Source organism: Myotis yumanensis, unplaced genomic scaffold (genome assembly GCF_028538775.1).
Source record: "Myotis yumanensis isolate MYYU_CA2020_CCGP unplaced genomic scaffold, mMyoYum1.0.hap1 SCAF_24, whole genome shotgun sequence".
In the NCBI taxonomy this organism is placed as follows: domain Eukaryota; kingdom Metazoa; phylum Chordata; class Mammalia; order Chiroptera; family Vespertilionidae; genus Myotis; species Myotis yumanensis.
Window position 1 is genome coordinate 624,552 of NW_027223775.1, and position 23,342 is coordinate 647,893.

Sequence of the window (23,342 nt, forward strand, 5' to 3'; positions counted from 1 at the left end):
GAGGAATGCACAGTATTGGGCCCCCAGAGAGATGTATAGTATAGGACCCTAGGGGCACCAGAGCCTGGATGTGGGGAAGGTACTTGTTGGGCTTTATGCTTTCCTTGGATGAAGTTTGAATTGCTGCCTCCCTGCAAGCCCATGAGGTCCCCAAACTGTTGTTCATGATACATCATCTCTTAACAGACCTAGTACACGCAAGGGCTCAGCCTCAGAATGAAACCACTGCAAAGACAGAGAATGGAGCCAGGCAGAGGAGCCATCCTCACTAAGGGGAATAAGAAGGAGTGGAGGTCAATATGCAGTTCCACACTCTGCCATTGATTCCCAGGAAATGGAGTGCCTGAACCTTCCTCATTCAAGCTGTCTTTACATTTGCCTACACCACACAGAGGGGACGTCCTGGGATTTCTCAACCAGGAGACACCAGGACTCTCCCTAAGGAAAAGGTAGATATCCCCTGGTTGAATCCATTTCTGCATGCTGTCCAGGGCTCAGTCTGACCTTATTTAGAGTGTATTAAAAATTTCACTGTTTTAAAAGCACTTACAGATTGAATTTAGAGAGAGTGAAGAAGGGAGAGAGAGAAACATGGAGTTCTTGTTCTGCTTACTTAAGCACTCACTGGCTGATTCCTGTATTAGCACTGGCCGGGCATCAAACATGCAACCTTGCCATACCAGGATGATGCTGTAACCCTCTAGGCCCCCCAGCCAGGGCAAGAACTTAATTCTTGGTAAAGCTCTTCTTTCCAGGGTTGCAGGTATATCTAGACTCCAGGTCAGGTTGGAGTGGAATGGGGTGAAGCATGTAAAGGAAGCAGATTTGCATGGAGGCCCCTCCCTCCTCTGAGGCAGGGGAGAAAATAAGAGAAGTGTGGGGAGCCAGAAGTGTGGGGGTGTCAGAAGGCAGCATTCTTGGTGTAGTTCCACCATGACCTGGCCTCTGCTCCTGCTCAACTTCCTCACTCAGGGCCCAGGTGAGGCCTCTATGGAAGGGACTGTGGGTTCACCTTGCCCTGATTCTTTGCCTCCTCTTCAGGCTCACCAGGTCCCCAGCACTTCACCCACCAGTGTGTGTGTTTGCTGTTTTCAGGTTCCTGGGCTCAGTCTGTCCTGACTCAGCATCACTCAGTGTCCATGGCTCTCAGACAGTCAGTCTCCTCCACATGTGCCAGACACAGCGATGATTTTAGTGGCTCTGATCATGTCTACTGGTACAAAGAATGACCAGGCATGGCCCTAAACTGCTGGTTTATAAAATCCAAAAATGGCCATCAGTGATTCCTTATTTATTCTCTTGCTAAAAATGTGAAAAAACAGCTACGTGGCCCAGGCCTGGGCTGCCATTGGAGGATAGCACTTATTATTACTGTTGTTCATCACATGAGCCGTGGCACTATCCAGAGGGGTGCAAGTTTGTGGGAAAGTGAGACCAACACCTGCCCTGGGCTCACAGGCTCCCCCCTTGCTCTGAAGATGCTTCCCCACCCTGAGCAGGGGCTCATGCAACATGGCCCTGAGAAAAATTCATCCTCTCTCTGTTCCTCCCTCCTCTCCCAAAGCATTGAGAGAGCAGCTTGTTTTCTTCAGATAGTGTCCTCTCTCACATGCAATCCCAAAGGAAACTGTCTGTTACTGGCTGGTTATCTTTCCTTGTGTTTTGTACATCCAGGCTCCCACTCATTCCAAACCTTTCATTGTAACAGCCACCAGGAGGCCCCTCGTGTGTTTGTTGGGTAGATTTCCCACAATCCTCTGGGAAATCCTCACTTTGAATCCCTTGGCCTAGCATACCTGTGCAGACCACCTGGATTCAGTTCTCCATAAATGAAGTGGGAATGGGAATAAAGGAAAAATTTTATTTCCTTCTCTTTCTCCCCTCCTTCCTATTTGATTTTCATTATTTTTATGCTCCCAATACTTCTCAGAACCAAGAAAGGTTTGAGGAGGGGAATTGAGTGAAAGGTTCTGTGACCTCTCAGAATCACCACTCCACTCAGGTACCTGAAGGATGCTTCTAGAAGCAGCCCATGGCTGGTTGCTTCTTGCTGAATCGGTGGGAGGTGGCCCCATTTTCAGGGATCCACAAAGATTTCCTACAACACATTTGCAGTGATAATCCCAGTTAAAGTGCATCAAAGAGTACAAGTACACGTAACTATCTGGCCAAGACGCCATGGACTGTTGAAGGAAGCTGGGCCAAGGTGCCACAAGCCCTGGTGTGTGACCTCATGATCCAAAGGCTGCAAGCCCTCTCCGACTTACAGCCGTGCAGATGTCAGCTCTTAGAAATGACATGGATGATCACCCTACCTGGAAGTTAAGTCTTTGCTATAATTTTCTCCATTAAAGTCACTTGGTGACATTTTTCCAAGTACTGCTTTGTTTACCATCATGCTTTAATGGTCCAAGCTGCAACAGTGACCCACGTGGACCCTCTCCAGTTGTGTCACAGCACAGTGGGAAAGGGTCCCTGCTATTGGAGACAGCGAATAAGGTCTTGAGTCACAGCCCCACATCTGAGTAAAGCTGTGTGAAGCTGAGCCTGCCTATAGGATGTGTGTGTGTGTGTGTGTGTGTGTGTGTGTGTGTGTGTGTGTGTTTGGCAATGTCCCTATGCTGGACACTAGTAGGAACAAGAGAGTAATGGCTCGGCTGACCCTCCACCATGGCATCTGAGATTGATTGTGCTCCCTGATTGTAACAGCAAGGCCTGTAGGTTGCATGTTATTTCAATGTGCATAGGACTGTGGGAGCCTTCATTGCCTTTCTAGTGTTTCTCCTAAAGGTGTACCACCGTTTCCTTTTGAGAAGGTAGTCACTATTTCATAAGTGGGACTATTACAAGGAGAACCAGGACAAGCTGTTGGGTGATCAGGGTCTCTCTGATGAGACCTTGCTGGAGTAAGAAGCACACTGCTCCCTGGGTATTTGGAGTCTCAGATGGTAGACATGATCCCTGCATTTCTCAAATAATACCATTGGACACCTGTTTAATTATTATCAGATGTGGAAGAAGGGTCATTTTTGATGGAAGGGATTAGAAGTGTTTTAGGTGTCACTATGGCCTATGTATCCAGCACTGTTCTCCCATGAGATTCAGTCCGAGTCTCAGCAGCACAGGGCAATGACCTTTCATGTGTCACAGAACCTCCATCTCAGGTGCCTCTCTCTTTATCATGTACCATTTCCAGATGTTTTATCTTCCTTCCTAATTGGCACTCTGAAAGGAAATTATTGTATTTCTTTGACCTGAAAGTATGGGTTTGGGAATATATATTAGTGTGTTTTAGTGTATTTGTTTAGGTCTATTGGTTATTAACTATTGTTGCAAGTGGTCCTTTTGCCTACTCTGGTGGCAGTCTTGCTTAGCATGTCTATGTCACGTGTTATCATGTGGGCACTCGGGTAGAGGATTTTGTTAAATGAGAGTGGTTACTCTTGCAGCACTGGCTCTGCGTCCCTGTTGTCCTGACAGAACAAGGCGCAATGACCGAGGACAAAGTGGAACTCCATGAAGGTCAGGGGTCTGCTTCCTGCAGGAAGGATGAGGATAACTGGAATGTGCCCAGAGCTTCCCACGCTTTTCCTAGGAGATGAGGGGTCAGTCTACCTGGTCCAGAGGTCCAGCTGGAGGATTTCTGAAGAGGTCAGGGATTAGTACCATCTCACTGTTATCTCACACCAAAGACATTACTGTGGAAGCTGACTGAATGGAGGACATACATGTGTAGGCACCCACACTGAAACCGTGGTATCACACAGAAACTTGTCACTGCCTAACACATCCCATTTATCCCACTCCACTCCACCACAGATGTCTGTCCTCCCTTGGCCAGGGTGTCATCACCCTTTGCTCTTCAGAATGCCTGAGCTGTGGTATGAACAATGGTACACTTTGTGCCACAGCTTTGTGGGAGCAGTTTGACCATAGAACTTCCAGTCATCACCTGAGGACAGTGCCATGTCAATCTGGCAAGGACCACTCAGTTCTGACTTGTCTGTTCTCCAAATCCAACTCTTTCCAGAAGAATATGCCAAGCCAATCATCTCTGTGCATGAGGCAGATTTTGCCCCCAGAAGTCACATGGCTCAGAGGTAAGGATTCTTAGTGGATCATGTAGGGGGCACAGCGAAGAACATTGTGTGTCCCAACTGACATCCTGCCACACTCTTAGGAGAAGACCTGCGGGAGGGCTCCTTGCCGAGTCACCTCCCAGAATCTCAAACTCAGGATCCCACTTCCTGTTTTCCTCTCAGGGGCAATCAATCCTACTGAGCTTTCTCTCCATCATAGGTATTGTGACCTTCAAAATTGTGGAAATTCATTCTGTCTTCCTTTTATCCCGTTTTTGTCAGCCATTTCTCCTCCTGCAATTGATTTTACTCAATGTCTAATGTCTCCCAAGCAAGGCAATGAACTACCTCAGGAGCATTAACCCTCTGCCAAAACTACTTAGAAACAAGCAAAATGGTCCTAAGGGGAGGGTATGGTCCACCACCTGTGGCAGGTGACAGCCCATGCGAAAGGAACCGGGCTCAGATGCATGTAGGAGTTATTGAGGGGCCCAGTACTGAGCTCAATCGGACTTGAAAGAGGAAGAGAAGCAGACAGAGCAGAGTCTGCCACCTCCCTCTCAGCTGCCTTCTCTGATGCTCAGGTTGAATCATCTGAGGTTGCCAGGGTGCACCGCTGTCCAAATATGGGGAGGAAGCTTGATGTGGTTTACCCCTGACCTGTATGAAGTCCTCATTGGTGTTTACCAGGATATTCTGTTGAGGCTGTGTCTGCCAGAGAGGGGTATGCCCTGTGTGTGCTGCGTCCCACCATTTCAACTTCCCAAAATTTCTACTTCTGGAAGTGGCAAAAAAGTGCCCTGAGCCTCAGACACTGTGCAGATTGGGACAAGGGGGACATGTGGACTCTTTGCAACTGAGAGTGTCAAGGAAAAGGCTGAGAAAGAATGAAAGAGTCCAGATTTGCCCTTGGTTCTTGTGTAACTGAGCGATTGGATATTTTGCCAGACAACCTCCATCACTGCCCTCACCTTCCTCCCAATGTCACATGAGGGAAGTCCTCAATTCCTCAGTCAAGAACCACGTTGATGCCCACAGGAAGTAGGTCAGGGGCATCCAATGTTGGCTCCAGGCGCCAGGTCTCAGGGTGTCCTGAGTGAGAAGAAACATGTCAAACTATTCCTATTCCCATGTTGGCTCGCCAGATTGTGTTCTTGGTCTTTTCAGGGTCCCTCAGTGTCTGGCACACCTGGAAAGTAGGTCACCATCTGCGTGCTGGAAGCAGCGATGGCACTGGGTGTTACATTTATGTCTCCTTGTACTGTTTATGTCTCTGACATGGACACTAACCTCGTGATTTATGGGGTCAGCACTTGGCCCTCAGGAATCCCTGAGCACTTCTCTGGCCCCAAGTCTGGCAACACGGCCACGCTGACCATGCCTGGGCTGCAGTTGGAGAACAAGGCTGATCATTACTGTTGCTCACATACAAGGAGTGACACTCTTTATACCGTGGTGCCAGCTCCTGGGACAGTGGGAACTAAACTGACCCTGTGCTCACAGGCTCCCTTCCTGCTCTGAATATACTTCCACAGCCTTCATTCACAATGGGCTGGAGAAATATTGCAGGTGCCTCTCTCACCATAGCATGCAAACCGTCTCTCTAGCTTATTCTTTTGGGACAGTGACAGTTTCCTCTTTATTTGTGTGTCAGAGTCCCAGAATATGCAACTCTTTCCAACTCTTTAACTGCAGTCATGGGGAGAAGAGGGCCTGCATGCCTGGGGCCATTTTACAGTTCTCAGGAGAATCTGCACTTTAAGTGCTTTCATCTCTACACCAGAGCAGAGCGCCAGAGATGGATTGTCTTCTACTGTTGCCCTTTTCAGGTCTGTGTGCCCAGACTCTCTTGGCAGGATGGCCCCCCCTCCGTGGGCGGTCCCTCTCTGGGCCTGTTGCTGAAATAAGAGCACTGAGAAATGGTGACTGTGGTCCTGAGGGACTGAGGAGAGTTAGGTGCTCTCAGTCTTTTGGGATACCTCATTTTGACAACATATCCAAGGAAGCTGAGCAGTCAAGTTTTGGAGTTGCAACTCTGTTTTACGGAGCATGTCCTCTCCCTTAGAGCAATGAACTCCTAATCTGGAGGTAGTTCTCACAATGCCTGTCTCCCATCACCTGGCCCAGGGGTCCGCCAACTAAGGCCCGCGGGCCTCATGCGGCCTGCCAAAAACATTTCTCCGGCCCTCCGGGTGTTTTTGGAGCTGCTGTGTGCTTAGGAATTTGTTCATAATTTTTTTTTAAAGTATAGTCCGGCTCTCCAATGAACTAGGGACAGTGAACCGGCCCCCTGTTTAAAAAGATTGAGGACCCTGGATCCTGGCCTCTTTCCACAATGGCTCCTTTTTCAGCAAAAGGAAATAAGTATCGGGTGGGTGTGTCCTCCTTGTTTTGAAGGACCCTCAAGGTGTTTGTGCTATGTGATGAGCCAATCTCATTTCCACCTGGCACATATGTATTTCTGCTATGCATATACAATGCCAAGAACTGTTTGGACATCTCAATCAGTAGGCGTAAGCACCAGAAAAACTGCACTGTGACCAACTCTTCCCATTTTTCCAGAATTTTCCTGGTTTTGGCACTAAAAGTGCCATATTGTTGCAAGGTCCTCCTTCTCTGAAGATTAATATTTTGATTAACTTGAGTGGGCTACCGAGTTCCCAGATTACACATTATTTCTGGATGTGTCTGTGAGGGTGTTTCTGGATGTGACCTGCATTTCACTGGCTGACTCAGTATAGCAGAAACATGGCCCTTCTAGAGAGATTGAGCTCAAACAATCCACTGAGGGCCTGAGAAGAACAAAAGGCCAGATAAGAAGGATCTGACCCCACTGTGTCTCATGGATTGAATGGGGACATCTCATCTCACCTTCGCCTGCCCTCAGACTGAAATTTACATCATCATCTCCCCTGGTTCTCAGGCTTTGTAATGAAATTGAATGGCAACACCAGCTTTACTCTCTCTCTAGCTTAGTGGGCAGCTCATGGGACTTTCCTGCCTCAGTAATCAATAACCATATGAGAGTCTATGATATATATCCAGGGAGGGGGAAAAGTAGCTTTCCAGTTGTTCATATGGAAAAGAATACAGTGATTAATAAATAATAATACAGGCATAAACTCTGTGTTTCACATACTCACAGCTGTAAACCTACCTGTGTCCCATCCCTGTGTTTCTGAGTCAGGACAGATAAAGCCCAATGACAGTGCAGAGGGAATCAAGCCCACCTTGGGGTGTCCTTACTTTCCGATTGCAGGAGTTACAGTGCTGATGGCAGAGGAATCCTCGGACATCCCCCCATTGCTGTGTGGGACAAAGGTAACAAGAATAACCCAGGATGGCTGGGGTTAGGGCGATACAATTACTGCCCTTCCCGGGGACCACAGGCAGATTGGTAATTCTCCCTCAGCCCCTTCTTGATCCTCCTCTGTTGGGAGATGCTTACTGGCACTTCCAGAAAAGGAATTATCCTGACCCAAGAAACATTGACATAGACAGTATACAGTCTTTGTGTCCCACCTAGGAAGGGCTCAGGATGCAGCTAATGAGACTTTAAACAGCAAAGGATAACAACATCAGTACCTCTCCCCACTCCAGGGCCTTGCTGACCCCTTGTGGCCTTAGATAGTGACTACTGAGCACCATGCTCTGCTCCTACTCCTGTCCTCCCTCCCCAGCTCAATACCGGATCCCCTGGCCCTTTTAATCCCATTCATGATGCTTTAACTTCCTCCAGAATGCCTTATGTGGGGCAAAGATGTGTGACCCATGGTAAAGCCTTTCTTCTTTGAAAGCAAGGATACAACTTCGGACAGACCCCGGTCCATTTTGAGAGGTGTCGACAGCACCCTCTCCTTAATGGTTTCCCCACCTTGGTAGGAACGTAATGGGACTTAGAGGGGAAGGAAGCCACCTGCGATGCCCAGAGAAGACCTCTGACAGAGCATGGAACCCTCGACTCCCCACAGGTCTCTGGGTAACGAGAATCCCATGGAGCTTGGCCTAGAGGTTAGTTCATGTCAGCTTTCCACAAGCCAGTGAACCATGACAATCAGGGTTGCTAACTTCTGGATCCAGTTCTGCGGCTTCTGGTTCAGTAATGATGGCAACTTGAAAACGTCACCTGTCTTCTGTGCTGATAAGGGTAGGTGTCCCAGAAAATTGCAATGTCAGTGACTACCCAAGTCAAAGGTATTGAGAACCTACGAATTGGGAGCTAACATCAGGCCCCTGTCCTCCTGAAGTGTACACAGCACCTGTCCACTGACAAAGTATAACATGTCCTTTTTCTTTCCATTATTTTCAAGGCAGTTATTTTTTTTAAATCTTTACTGTTGAAAGTATTGCATACGTCTGTTTCCTTCCCCCCATCGACCCTTCAGCAGGCCACCCCAGCTCCCTTCCCCAGGCCATGACCACCCCCATTGTCTGCTTCTGTGTGTAATGCATACATTCACACAAGGTCTTTGGTTGGTTATCTCTCAGCCATCATCCTTTCACCCTCCCCTACCTTCCCTGTGAGTTTCCACAGTCTGTCCATGCTTCCATGTCTCTGCCTCCATTTTTTAAAATCAATTTATTTTGTTCATGAGTTTCCAAATAAGAGTGAGATCATGTGATACTTGTGTAGCTCTGGCTGGCTTATTCCCTTAGCATAATGCTCTATAGGTTCACCCATGCTTATCAAATGAAAGAGCTCTTCCTTTTTTTCTGCTGAGTAGTATTCCATTGTGTAAATGTACAGCAGTTTGTTTTTCTTATGCACTCACCTGCTGATAGGCACTTAGGTGCTTTCCAAATCTTAGCAATTGTAAATCGTGCTGCTATGAATATAGGGGGACATAAATTCTTTCTGATGTGTGTTTTGGGTTTCCTCAAATAAATGGCTAGAAGTGAGATGGCAGGGTCATATGGGAGTTCCGTTTCCAATTTTTTTATGGACATCCCATTTTGTTTTTCATTATGGCTGCACCAGTCTGCTTTCCCATCATCAGTGTGCTAGGGTGCCCTTTCCTCCACAAGCTTGCCAGCACTTGTCATTTGTTGATGGTACCCATTCTGACAGGAGTGAGGTGATTCCTCATTGTCCTTTTAATTTCCTCAATGTCCTTTTGGTTTCTGGTATGTTGAAGGTGCTGTGTACATGTTGACCCTCATACTCTACCTTCATATTTAGGGTTTAGCTAATGATTAGATTTGGCTCATAATTTTTGTTGAGTTCAAAGGTCCATTTATTTGACTTATATAGAATAATTGATGGCCATTCTCTTTTTTGCTACTTTCTAAGCACAACAAACTGTAGTTTGTGTAGACATTATTCCTCAATATCTTCTTTCAACAGTTATTTACACATGTGCCTTCTCAGTGCTGATTAATGGTTCTGAATAAGACAATACCCCTATTTTATTGAGCAATGAGTGTGTGGTCAAGATAACACATACTCTAGGAAAAGAATGCAAGTACTATTATGCACAGGAATGGTGAGAAGGAAAATAAGGGTTGTAATGTAGGCGGAATTAGTTGGGCACTAGAAAACACTTTTATTCATAAAAAGTCAAGGGAACCAAGGGGTATTAGCTAAATCTTAAATGTTGGGAATGAGGCAGAGGTGCATAGATCTCTAGGAAATATTTTAGACCCAGAAGATGTGAATGGCTCTTATGGCTGTCACTCTGTGTCAGGGCCCCTGTGTGGCTGAAATCTTATTGGGATTTGTTTACAAAAGTAATACCAAATTTCCTTACTAAAGTTGTTTATGTGGATCAGTTACTATCCCATGAGTTACGTTTACACAGCCAATTTGACTTTGGGACATCAGGGAATTCAAGCACTTAATGACACTGAAAATAATATTTTAAAATGTTATATTCATGGACCCATTTAAGTAAAAATAGCTGAGTGATGTAAACATATTATAGATTAGGTAAGGATTCTATTTCATAATAGAAAAGATGAAAACATTTAAAACTGTAAGCAAAGACATGCAATTCAAACTGCGAATTTTTACTTTTAACATTTTAACCGGAGATATAATAAAAATAATACAGACTATATGTAAAATAACCAATCACTCTGAACAGATGATTCAATATTTTATTTCCAAGCTAGAACACACTTGTAGACCACCTGGGCACACTTTAAAATAAATAAAAGCTGACAACACAAAAAATGAAGTAAGAAAAAGCAATGCATGTAATCTCTCATCATATGGGAGACATGTAAAACTTTGCTTATTTCTAAAGGGCATTTGAATAACTTTTAATAATCAACATATTTGGCCCACACTTTTTCCTCCACCTTAGTGGTTTCCTGAGACCCCACCCCATCTAACTGGCAGCTCCAGAAAAGCTGTTTGTAGCAGCTTTTCCATATGCATGGCCTGGCCTGGCCTGGCTCAGGCTTCAGACTTCTCTAACACCTATCAAACAAGCAGCAGCTGGCATCAGAAAAAAACTGTTAAAAACAACCCAAGATCTAGCACTAGCAGCAATCTGCATTGCTACATGCTGGGTCTCTCCTGGGCATTTCCAAGCCCAATACAAATAGCAGCCATCTCCAGACAGCCCCCTAGCTCCTGCCGGGTGTCCCTAGGCAGTGGCTGACTTTGCCCCTCCTGGGAGGCCCCAGCGACAGTGCACCTCTGGACAGCTTCAAAACCTACCAGGTTACAGCTCTACACACCCACAAGCGACACACTCCAGGGCCAGACTCAGTGAGCTTGAAAGCCCCACTGAAGCAAGCCCTGCTCTATAGGAGGGTCTCATGCACAGCACCTCTCCCGCTGTGGTTCAGCTGGTCCTCACAGCAAATTGGCTTGCAGGTCAGTTCCACCGAGGGATGCCAACAGCAATCAAGGCTCAACTACAGCAAGACTGAACACACAGGCCACACAGGTACACCTGGAAGTCCTAGCTCAGGTGACTGGGCAGGCTGAGCCACTAGGCCCTATAGAACAGCAATGACACAAGGACACTCTACCTAGTCAGGAGACACAGAAAATCTACCTAGTACATAGAAACAAACCAGGGAAGCACCCAAGATGCAGAGACAAAGGAATGATATGCCAGCAAGCCAACTACTGCATACAGAGTTCAAGACAATGGTTATAAGTTTGCTCATAGATCTTAATGAGCGCTTCAAGGACGTATTGAAACAATAGTCTTAGTGAGAACACCAAAGACTTTAAAGAACCAGAAAGAAGCTGGAAAGGTGTTGCTGCATTTGTGTTGTAGGTAGCAGGGAACTGTAATAGTATTGGGCAAAGACCTCACAAGAGGCTGTGGAAGCAGCATCTCCTGCATTTGAGCCTGCTTGGAAAGAGGCAGGGCTACAGAAGAAGAGACACCAGGCCTTAGAAGGCCTTGGGATGTTGTTCCCTTCTTTCAGGGTGTTTTTGGGAGGAGGAGGGAAGAATGACAGACTTCTGATGAGAAGTCTTGTAATTTGGCCAGAAAATAGGGAACTTGTATACTACAGGAGTGCAGGGGCCTGACATGAGCTCTCAACTCCCTTGGCTTGGGTGCTCACTCACATAGACATGCCATGGTCAGTCAGAAGACAGCTGACCTCTTCAAGATGGAGGCACTGCTCAACAGCAGCCATGGCCCTGTCCTGTGTGTGTGAATGTTTACATATGTGTGTGGGGAGGAGGGCGGGGGTTCCCTCAGACCAGCCTACACCCTCTCCAATCCGGGACCACTTTCTCCGAATTGCTCACCTGCCTGCCTGTCTGGTCACCCCTAACTCCCCCCCACACCCTGTCAGCCTGTTCGACACTCACTGCCTCTGCGTGCTGGCCTAATCACTCCTAGCTGCCCCACCTGCTGGCCTGGTCACCACCAACTGCCCCTCTGCTAAACTAGTCGCCCTTCACTGCACCCGCTGGCCTAATCACCCCCAAAACCTCCTGCCAGCCTGGTTGTCCCAACTGCACCCGTCCTTGCCACACTGGTCACTTCTAACTGTCCTGCTGCTGGACTGGTCGCCTCTTATTGCCCCAACCCCGGCTGGCCTGGTCGCCCCCAACTGCTCCTCTGCTGTGCTGGTTGGCCCCTACTGTCCCCCTTGTCTGCCTGGCCGTCCCACACCCTGCCTCCCACCAGCGTATTCTCCCACACAACTTGCTGTTCACTTGTTTGGTGGTCCCTCGCTAACCCCCTACCAGTCTGGTCATAGGCAGCCATCTGGAGATGATGTGAAGATTAATTTGCATATTAGCTCTTCATTATATAGGAGCATGACATTGTGATCTGAGAAGGTGCTTGATATGACTTCCACCTTGTTACATTTGAAGAGAGTTTGCTTGTGTCCCAAGTGGTCTATCTCTGAAAAGGTCCTGTGTACATTTAAGTAGAATGTATATTCTGTAGCTTTGGGGTGACATGTTCTGAAGATGTCGATTAAGTCTGTCTGAACTAGTGAGGTGCTTAGGATTGTTGTCTCTTTCATGATTTGTTTTTTTTTGACTAGAGGATTTATCCAGTGTTGTCAATGAGGTATTAAGGTCCCCTACTATGATTTTATTGTTGTGGGTCTCTCCCTTGATATATTCCAGTTGTTTTTTGTTTTTTAAAAAAATATATTTTATTGATTTTTTACAGAGAGGACGGGAGAGAGACAGAGAGTAGAAACATTGAGGAGAGAGAAACATCGATTAGCTGCCTCCTGCACACCCCCCACTGGGTTTGTGCCCGCAACCACTGCACATGCCCTTGACAGGAATCGAACCTGGGACTCTTCAGTCCACAGGCCGACGCTCTATCCACTGAGCCAAACCAGTTTCGGCTGTTTTTTGTTTTTAGTATTCAGTGCTTCTGCAATGGATGCATATGTTTACCAGAGTTTTATTCCCTTGTAATCTTGACCCCTTTAGTAATATGATGTGGCCTTCTTTTCTCTTTTGATGGCCTCCACTTTGAGGTTTATTTTTTCTGATATAAGTTTTGTTCGCCCAGGTTTTTTTTTTCATTTTCCTGTTCCTAAAAACATTTTTTCCAGCTGTCCACTTTCAGTCTGTATGAGTCCCTTGTACTGAGGTGGGTCTCTTCTAGACAGCATATATATGGGTCATGTTTTCTTCTCATTTCAGGCACTGTATGTCTTTTGAATGGAGCATTCAGTCCATTTATGTTTAAGATAATTTTTGATAAGTACTTGTTTTAGCCATTTTTGTTCTTTCTCCTTATGGTCTTTCTTACCCTTCTATTTCTTCTTTTTATGACAGACCCTTTAACATTTCTTGCGTTAAGCTCTTCTTATTAATAAACTCCCTCAGCCTTTTTGTTTGTTTGTTTGCTTTGTCTGTGAAGCTCCTGAAATCCCCTCCAATGTTAAATCATAGCCTGGCTGGATAGAGAAATCTTGGAGTCAGTTCCCTCTTTTGCACTAATTTGTATACTTCCTCCCGTTCACTTGTAGCTCCATGTGTTTCTGTTGAGAAATCATTTGATAATCTAATGGTGATCCTTTTCAGGGAACTCTCTGACTCTATCTTGCAGCCTTAAGATTCTGTTTGTGCTGTTACCATTTGCCATTGTAATTACAATGTGTATTCATCGTGTTTGAGAATCTCTGTGCTTATGTGAGTTTTGCTACCCCAGGTCAGGGAAGTTTTCTGTCATTGATTCTTCTAATAGGTTTCCTAATCCTTGTTCCTCTTCTTGTTCTCCTGACAAACCTATTCTACAAAAATTACTTTCATTCATGATGTAGCAAAGCTCCCTTAGGCTCTCCTCCTGGTTTCTAATTTTTCCCCAATTGCTATTCAGATTGTGTTGTTCCCTGGGTGTCTCTGCCCTATCTTCTAAAGCACCAATTTGGGAGACAGAGGGACTCCTGAGGACAGCGTGCTTCCTCTCAGTTCCACAAGGGGGCCTTCAACTGAAGGGTGCCTGAGGATTCACAATGCTCCCCAGGGCCTTTGCACCAGGAAGGACAGGGCAGGAGGAATGGCCCAGGAGTCTTTAAGCTTCATCTCAGTGCAGGAAAGTGGTGATACCCAGGACACAAGGGCACAGGCGGTTCAGAGGGCAGCTTTGGGGCTGGAGCAGGAGGACTTCATGCAGGTGGGGGAGGCTGAGACACTGGAGGTGAGGTTGGACACAGGCCAGGAAGTTTGGCTAGATCTTGAGTTGGGGGCAGGGGAGGACTGGGTGGCTGCAAGAGCAGTGTGTGCAGGGAGAGGAGACTGAGGTGAAGCAGGGAACCCAGAGTGAGGAGCAAGGGGAAGACAAGGAGGGCCTGGGGGAGGAATTGCAGGCATAGGCTCACTTTGTCCTGTGGACAGAGGGCCTTCTGGAGGTGGTGCCATTGCAGGCCACTTGGGCGGGGGAGGGGGTTTTCCCTGATCTGCAGGTGGGGAGGCAGGAGGAGGTGGTGAGTGAAGAGCTGAGGCTGGAGGCACAAGTGACTGGGGATCTGCAAGGAGTGACCACCAGCAGGAGGGGTGGATGGAGGAGCAATTAATTGCAGGGGAACAGTTTGTCCTGCAGTTGGAGGTGGAGGGCACCATGGAGGCAGTGGAACAGGTGAGAGAGTTGGAGCCTCAGTCAGAGGCCAAATCAAAGCCAAAAGAAGAGAAACCAGTGCAGCAGGAGCAGGCCCAGTCAGGGCCCAGGGCCAAGTTAACCAGCTCCCCTCTCGAGATGCTCCAGGCCGTTCAGTTGGAGATGGAGCTCATGAACGAGGAAGCCAGCAGGGCCTTCTCTCGGCTCAGGTGCAGGACTCGGCGGAGGCTCAAGCCCTATTTCGAACTGAGAAGCCTCAATATCCAGTGCATCCTTGGATTCTGGCTCACAGCTGTATCCTTGAGGATAGAAGAGCAGGATCACAAGGAGCATGGGACAGTGCAGGAGAACAGTGTAAGCAGGGTTGGTTCCCATAGAAAAGAACATAGAGGACAAGCTCAGGGCACTGTGCCCCAGTCTGGCCCAGGGTCCTGGAGACACCCTCTGTCTTATACAGGCACCAAAAAAGCGGTATCTGGGGTCCAGGGGCAGAGCTCCAACACAGAGGCACACATACACCAGGGGCGGATGCCCACAGACTGGGCTGTGTTGCCCGGGCCCTTCTGGGACTAACTAACACTGCCCTACAGGCCGTCTGTATGTCCAAGTCCTCAGTCAGAAGCAGGAATGTGTGATGTGTAGCCTGTCAAGCCCTCAGCACAAAACAATCTGGTGGGCATCAGTGTCTGTCAGGAAACAGAGTGGTGCTGGGCCCCTTTCTGCCTTTCATGGAGAAGGAGTGGCCTTAAGGGAAGGAGAGGCCAGGTCAGGCTGTACTTTCTAGCTGGTCCATGCCTAGGTCCCAGAGTGCAGGCTCCTTGACCCAAAGAACTTTTTCAACCACCCAGAGTTGTCGGCCATGATCAGTGTCCAAGATGAAAACATGCTCGGCCACATGATCGATTTGAAGGTCAGGCCTCCTGCTCCACAGAGTGGTTGAGGGCAGGTGGAGAAATGGCCTGTCACTGAAAACAGCTACAGGCGGGAGCCCTGGACTGCTGTAATTTCATCTCCCTGGGTTCACTTTCCTTCTGCAGGTGAGGGAAGTCAGGCATCCCTGGGGTTGCAACACCATGAGCCTGTACTTCCCCAGCAACACCTACTTCCACAACCATGTGATTGTGAAGGAGTATCTCATCACCCTCTCAGGTAAGAGGAGGCTCCCTGCATGGGCTGCAGCTGGTGGTGGGCAGGGTGGGAAGGCGCTGTGCCCAACTTCACATACCCCTCTTCTGAAGGATACAGGCTGTCCCGTGCCACTCCCATTAAGTGGTACCAGCATTGTGAAGGAGAAGCCTACAGCCACGGGCACCAGGACAGCAGCCCCAGCTTCTTCTACTGGTCCTCTGACCACATGGTGGCAGAATCTGGCAGGATTGCAGAGGTGGGATGTCCCTGGCCATGCCAGCATACAGCCACCTATGTCCGCCTGCTGCTTGTGTTTCTATTCGGGTCCCTGTGCTCTCCTGACCCAGGTCTGTTTGCCCTACCAGATCATCAGCAAAGACCTGTGGCTCCATCCCCTGAAGTACTATGAGAGGACTATGGCCCCCAGTGAGCGGACAGGACAGGTGAGGAGGTGGTGCCTGGGCTCTCCCCCACGGTGCTGCCAGGTTCCTGGGCCATTCCTTTTCGCTCACAGGGACACCTGGATGCTGGGAGGGATAGAGCCTGTGACACCAGGTCCTCATGGTGTGGGCGTGAGACAGGAACCACCAGCACAACAAGGGCAGTGCAATTCCAGTTCAGGCAGAAGGGGTTTAGGTAGGGGGAGGGAGTGTGAATGTCCACTGTCACTCAGAATCAAAATAGATTCCTTGAGCCACTCCTCTGAACTCTCCCTCTAGGCCGCCCAAGCACCTTCAGGCCTTGCCAACTGCCCCTCAACAGGGGCTGGCATGACATGTTCTTCCTATACTCCTTTCCACAGGTGTCTGCCAATCTTCCTCATGCTGAGGCATAGGCTGCTGTGCTGCCATGCCAAGTTGTTCTATAGCTGCCCACCTCATCTCCTATTTCCCTAAGGTCTCCTCTTTCTCCTGGGGCCAGTGGTATAGGCCTGCTCCTTATCAGTATCTTAGGGTGCAAAGTGTGGGCCACAGTGCTGGAGGAATCCTTTTTTTTCAGCCTTGTCAGAGGTTCTTCAATTCTTTTATCCATTTAGGTTTTCAAGGAGAATACCTAATTTGTTTCCTCTCCCTAACTGGAAAACAGGGCAGCATGCCATGACGAAGTAACACACTGCCTCATTTTGTATGCAGTTCACTTCATAGACTTTATGCACTTATGGTCATAGACACCCTGGCACTGCAGGATCCCGGGTTTCATTCCAGGTCAAGGGCATGTTCCTGGCTTGTAGTTAACCAATGGATGTTCCTTCTCTTTCTCTCTCTCTCTCTCTCTCTCTCTCTCTCTCTCTCTCTCTCTCTCTCTCTCCCTCTCTCTCTCTCTCCCCGTCCCTCCCACCTCCTTCCTTCCCTCCCTTCATCCCTCCCTCCCACCTCCCCTTCCATGCTTTCTGTTGAAAATGGTCAACAGTGGGAAAAGGTCCTCTAAAGTGGATTAGCAACAACAAAACACACAGATACATCATGCTGCTTAAATATAATAAAACCAACATTGAGAATATTCTCCAGGTGCCTAAAAGTGACTGAAAATCCCAATGCACCAATGTCTAAGGGTAGAAGAGATTGAGAGGCTGCAGGGCCACAACACAGGTAAAGATTTTGTAGGGGGCTTGAAAGAGGCTGGTGACCCAGCTTCCTGCCTGAGGAGGTCCTGATGGTACAGAGCCCCAGTTTTAGTTTTCAGAGTGGTGGTGTTGACGTTAGTAAGGGAGATCTGCTCACTGCTTCTGCTATAACACAGAGGCCCCCAGCTTTCCCCTACCCGTCTCCTATTCCTCTGCTCCTTGCCCATCCCTCCTGCAGGCATGATGGTCATGTTTCATATTCAACCTGCAAGGCCCTTCCCTGCCCCAGACTGAGGCCTTAGTTGGATAGCATTACCACTGCCATGGAGGCCGGAGAGGCTCCTTCCCCCACTGCTGTGCTCGCCAGGTGAGAGCTTGGTTTTTCACTGAGTGGTGCTCCCTCTGTGGGAGCACACTGACTACCAGGGGGAAGCTCCTGCATTGAGTGTCTGCCCTCTTGTGGTCATCGTGTTTCATAGTGACTGGTCATTCCACTGTCCTGTCAATTTGCATATTACCCTTTTATTATATAGGATTAAGAGTCTCTGTGAGAATTTTTCAAAACTTAGAGAAATTGAAATATCTCTAAGAGGTTAAATTTTATGTGGCATGTGGCATGTAAAATTCTAAATTCCAGTACTCTTTATAAAGGAGGGCGCCAGAAACTAGTCCAGAGAGAATTCTGAAGATGTGACAGATGCTGCCAAAGAAATGAATGAAAAAGTAAGTCTTTTGCCCTAACCAGTTTGGTTCAGTGGGTAGAGCATCAGCCTGCAGACTGAAAGGTCCCTGGTTCAATTCTGGTCAAGGACTTGTACCTTGGTTGCGGGCACACCCCCAGTTGGGGGGTGTGCAGGAGGCAGCAGATCGATGTTTCTAACTCGCTATCACTCTCTCATGCTCTCTGTAAAAAAAAGAAAATCAATAAAATATATTTTAAAACAGAAAAAGTAAGTCTTTTAATATAATTCTAGCACTGTGGTTCAAGTGATAGTATTTGCAGGTTTGCTTCTTCTTGTTGATAAAGTTTGATGATGCCATATGAGCCTTGTTTATTTAGCCATCATTATTCTTTTTTTTTCTTAAAAAGTGCTGGACTATGGGGTTGCAAGGATGTTGAAATGTCCGTTTTTGTGTCGCAAAATAGTACATTAACCTAAGTTACTTTAGTATATGAATACAAATGGAATCGGGCTTAAAGCCTTCAAAGCACTTCCTAACTTAGAACAGCCTGCCCACCCCTGACATATAGTGAGAGCAGAAATCAGGTCACTGTTGGTAAGAAGCTAATGCAATTGATGCAAACATTTCCATAGCATAAAAAAAGGTCTTGAAAATATGGTATGCATAGTCCCTTTAGCCTCAAGATGGTATACCTTTTCAAAAAAGTATTTGTATTGATTTCATAGAGCAAGGGAGAGGGAGAGAGAAACAAAAACATGAATGATGAGAGAGAATCATAGATCGTCTGCATCTCCCTGTCCCCCACTGGGGATTGAGCAAGTACTTGGGCTTGTTCTTTGACCAGGAATGGGACCGGGACCTCCAGGCTCACAACTGGATGGTCAACCACACAGAGTCACAGCAGGTGGGCTATGTATTTAGTTCTTGAAGACAGGAACTGATGTGAGTTAGGAGATTGGGTGTGCCATAATTAATTGACCTTTCCTTCCCTAACTTTTTTCTGGTTAATTATTTTTGAATCGTGCAACAAGACTGATTTTTGTAAAATGTATATATCCTGATTTATATTAAAGTAGTGGATAAGAGTTCCTTTTATTGGGTCTTGAATGTACTAGTGAAGGAAATAGTCTTATTTCTCTGTAATCTTAAAGTCTAGCCAATGTAAGTGTGTCCCATATCCTTCAAAGGTGTCTGTGCTCATTGCACAAGTATTCCTCAATATTACCCTGAAAGTCACACCATTTGGGCCTCTTTTGGGGTACATATTTTCTTTGGTTCTGTTATATTTTCATATATTTCCTATATATCATACCATTATTTTAAGCCACGTTCTTTTGGATTTATTTAGAATCACTCTCCTGGGACAAGGTAACATGTGCAGATTTCTACATCAATAACTAAGTTTGTGCTTTGTCTACACTTTTGATCTTATACTTAAGTTAATTTGTGTGTACACTCATTATGCCATATATTAAGTTGTTGATCTTCAATGACTTTTAATACATAACTCACTTATGTCGCTGTCCTTTATTTGGACAGCCTGTTTTATGGTACATTGAAGGGGGTCAGTACATATTGACCCTTTTCCTTTACCTTTATCTTTTAGGGTTTGTCGACAGCCAAGAGTTGGATTAGTCTCATGATTTTTCTTGAGTTCAGAAGTCCATTTATTTGATTTATGAAGACTAGTTGATGTGGTTTCTCTAGTTTCTAACCAGAAGAAAATGTAGTTCCTGTAGAGATTATTCCTAGGTGTCTTCTTTCAAGTGATGTTTTGTAGCCTACACCATGATTCTTATTGGGCACTTATTTTCTATGGTCAAAATAACAAGCATGAAAGGAAATGTAAATAAGTACAATCATGCACAAAAAAGATAAGAGGAAAAATATAGGAGGTAATTATTTTTAGAAGTTGTATTGGCAGGAGATAGTGTTTTTATTCATAATATTAAGGGGATCAAGGGATGTTTGCTGAATCTCAGATGTGCCGAAGGAGTCCAGGCTGTGGAGTATAAATCTGTGGAAAACATTTTGGACCCAGAAAGCTCAAGTGATTCCTTAAGGTGGGAACTGTGTCTAGTGGCTGTTTGGTTTGCGTCGCTACCCATCAGTGCCAGACATCTTGATGGATTGTGTGACTGCAGATTTGTTAACATAAATAGGTTCAGACATCCAAAGAGTTTTGTGTGGAGCAATTACAATTGCCTGAGCTATGTTTACACATGCCATGTTGATTTAGCTAAAAGATCAACCATCATAAAGTTATTGGGAGATTGGGGAATTTAGGTATGTATGTTAATCAAATTACTATATTTAGAAGGTACAATTCTAGGAACACATTTTTAAAAAATTCTTTATTGTTTAGAGGATTACATATAGTATTACATATGTTTCCTTTTCCCCCTTGTGCACCTGCACCCCCAGCACATGCCCTTCCCCCGCCCTAGTATCTATGTCCATGGCTATGCTGATATGCCTGCATACAAATCCTTTGGTTGATCTCTTACCCCCTAGTCCTTCCTTCCCTCTGAGGTTTGATAGTCAGTCCCATGCTTTTCTGTCTCTGGATCTATTTTTGTTGAATGGTTTATGTTGTTCAATGTGTTCCAAAATTGAGTGAGATCATGTGGTATTTATCTTTCTCCAGCTGGTTTTGCTTAGCAAAATGCTCTACATGTCCTTCCATGCTTTTGGGAATGGTAAAAGTTCTTTATTTTTTACAGCCGTGTATTTTTCCTATGTGGGTATGTGCCACAGATTTTAATCCATTTATCTGCTGATGGTCACTTAGGTTTATTCCAAATATTAGCTATTGTATATTGTGCTGCTGTAAATATGTGGGTGCACATGCCCTTTCCGATGGGTGTTTGTCATTTCTTGAGATATGTTCCTAGTAGTGGGATTACAGTTAAAATGGGAGCTACGTTTTTTAAAGTTTTTGAGGAAACTCCATAGTGTTCTGCATAGTTGCTATACCATAATGCATTCCCACCAGTCATGCAAGAGGCTTCCTTTGACACCCCATCCTCTCCAGCTCTTGTTGCGTGTTGAATTGTTGATGATAGCCATTCTGACCAGTGTGAGATGGTATCTCATTGTCCTTTTGATTTGCATGTCTGGGATGATTACTGGTTTTGAGCATGTTTTCATGTGTCTCTTGGCTTTCTGTATGTCCACTTTCAAAAAGTGTCTTAGTCCTATGCCCATTTTTTTTTATTGGAATGTTGATCTTCCTTTTGTTTAATTGGATGAGTTCAGTATAAATTTTGGAGAATAGGTCCTTAGCGGATATAACATAGGCACATATCTTCTCCCTGGCAGGGGACTTCCTTGTTTTGTTGTTGTTGTTATATCTGTTGGCTTCTTCTTCTCTGCAGAAGCTTTTTGATTTGACGTAGTACCATTTGTTTATTTTCTCCTCAGTTTTCATTGCCCTAGGAGCTGTTTCAGTAAAGATATTGCAGGGACATATGCCTGATATTTTGCTGCCTATGTATTCTCCTAAGATTTTCATGGTTACCCACTCACCGTTAAGTCCTTTATTCATTTCCAGTTTATATTTGTGTATGGTGTAAGTTGGTGGTCTAGATTAATTTTTTTGCATGTATCTGTGCTATTTGTCCAACACCAATTATTATTATATGTTTATTTTGGCTTTGTAATATCTCTCATTAAGCAAACTAAAATTTCCTCCATGTTAAATCATTCATACTTTCTCTAAATCTGGCCTTTAAAAAAATCCCGTGGGGTACAGTCCCATCTGTTCTTTGATTTTCCTTCCGCTGATCCCAAAGCTCCGCTGGAGTCTGGTCCTTTCAAAGCACAAAAGCAGACCAGGACACCTCAGAGCCGCCCGCAGCAAGGTCCTGCCCGCAGGAGGTGCAGCTCCCATCGCCTTCTGGACCATGGCTGCCGGGTCAGTCAAAGCCTGAGAATCAACATGGCAGCATGTCATCGCCTTCAGAGGCCCGTCTCCAGCAGCACAAAACCAGTCCTCCCAGCCAGCGCTCTGGGGACCTGCCCTCACGGCGATGTGGTGGCGCCTTCTGCTGGCAGCCGAGCGTCCCAGGCATCTCTTTGGACAGGCCTGGGCCAGGGCCTTAGGGCATCTCTGTATCCATGGTATAAATCCCACTGAGATCAGACACAATGTCATCAATGATTGGCTTGGACAGGTCGTCACTAAACACCTGCCACCAAGGCTTCTCGGCCTCGGCCTCGGCGGGCACCTCGACCCCATAGACCTGCAGGGGCAGGTGGAGCACCGCCAGTGCTATGTGCTGGGCCTGGAACCAGAGGCACAGCCCCCCGCGGTAGCTGTCCCGCAGCAGGGCCCAGGCAGTGACGGAGATGGGGGTCCGTTGCCAGCTGTAAGGAGTCAGCCAGTTCTTGAGAGAAATCAGGTAGTGGAGCAGGTACCTGTGTGGGTGCTCAAAGGAGACTTGGAAGCGCAGTACCCGCAGCACAAGGAGCTCGCACTGCGCAATGCTGTCCCGGATCACCCAGAACCCGGAGTCCAGCTCCAAGGGCTCGCTGCCCGGGTGGAAGTACCTGTTGGACACGTTGATGATGTCACGGGTTCGCAGGGGCTGTTCTTCCACTTTGCCAGCCAAGTAAAGGGCAGACATGGCGACCAAGTAGGGGTCATAGGCGTCCACGTTGATCTCGCAGAAGAACTTGTGGTAAATGGCACAGGCGGTGGCGACGGGAATGGACTGCATCCCTAGCTTGACACCTGCCTCCATGATGAAGCTTGTCACACGGAAGTGCACCCTCGCCTGGGCTGCGGGCCACCCCTTGGCGCCGGGCGCCGTGTCCTCCTCTTTGCAGCTGTCCAGGGGAAGGTCCTCCATGGGGATCAGCCTGGAGGCCCCAGACCACAGTGGCCAGAAGGGCAGGAGTCCTCAGGGCGTGGCCGGCGCCAGCTGGGTCCTAGTGCCCTGTGCAGCAGCCCTGCCCTGCCCTGTCCCGCCCCACCCAGCCCAGCACCAACCCGCCCCACCTGCCTCGCCCCGCCTGGGCTTGACCACCGCCCTGGTTCCAACACCAATTATTGAAGAGACTGTATGACTCCATTCTATGCTTTTGCCTCCTTTGTCAAATATTAATTGAGCATTATGGTTAGGGTCGACTTCTATGTTCTCTGTTCTGTCCCATTGGGCTATATGTCTGTTTTAGTGCCAGTAACAGGCAGTTTTGAGAATGGTCGCTTGGTAATATAGCTTGATATCTGATATTGTGATCCCTCCAACTTTGCTCTTCTTTGTCCAGATTGCTGGAACTATTTGGGGCTATTTTTTTTTTTTTTTCATTCCATAGGCATTTTTTGAATCTTTGTTCTAGGTTTTGGGCTATGCCATTGATATTTTAATAGGGAAT

The 23,342-nt window shown here is 46.9% G+C and overlaps 1 protein-coding gene across 1 annotated transcript; it reads right to left on the reverse strand.

The window, feature by feature from the left end:
• Positions 1-22,063: 22,063 nt before the first annotated feature.
• On the reverse strand, positions 22,064-22,816 carry LOC139000622 (cyclin-Q-like). Its single transcript, XM_070402763.1, has one exon. It carries the CDS (start codon positions 22,814-22,816, stop codon positions 22,064-22,066), a length of 753 nt encoding a protein of 250 aa, XP_070258864.1.
• Between the last annotated feature and the right edge of the window lie 526 nt (positions 22,817-23,342).

What these genes read in the sequence shown, in the direction of transcription:
- LOC139000622 (XM_070402763.1), bottom strand. Translation starts at nt 22,816, where the DNA reads ATGGAGGACCTTCCCCTGGACAGCTGCAAAGAGGAGGACACGGCGCCC.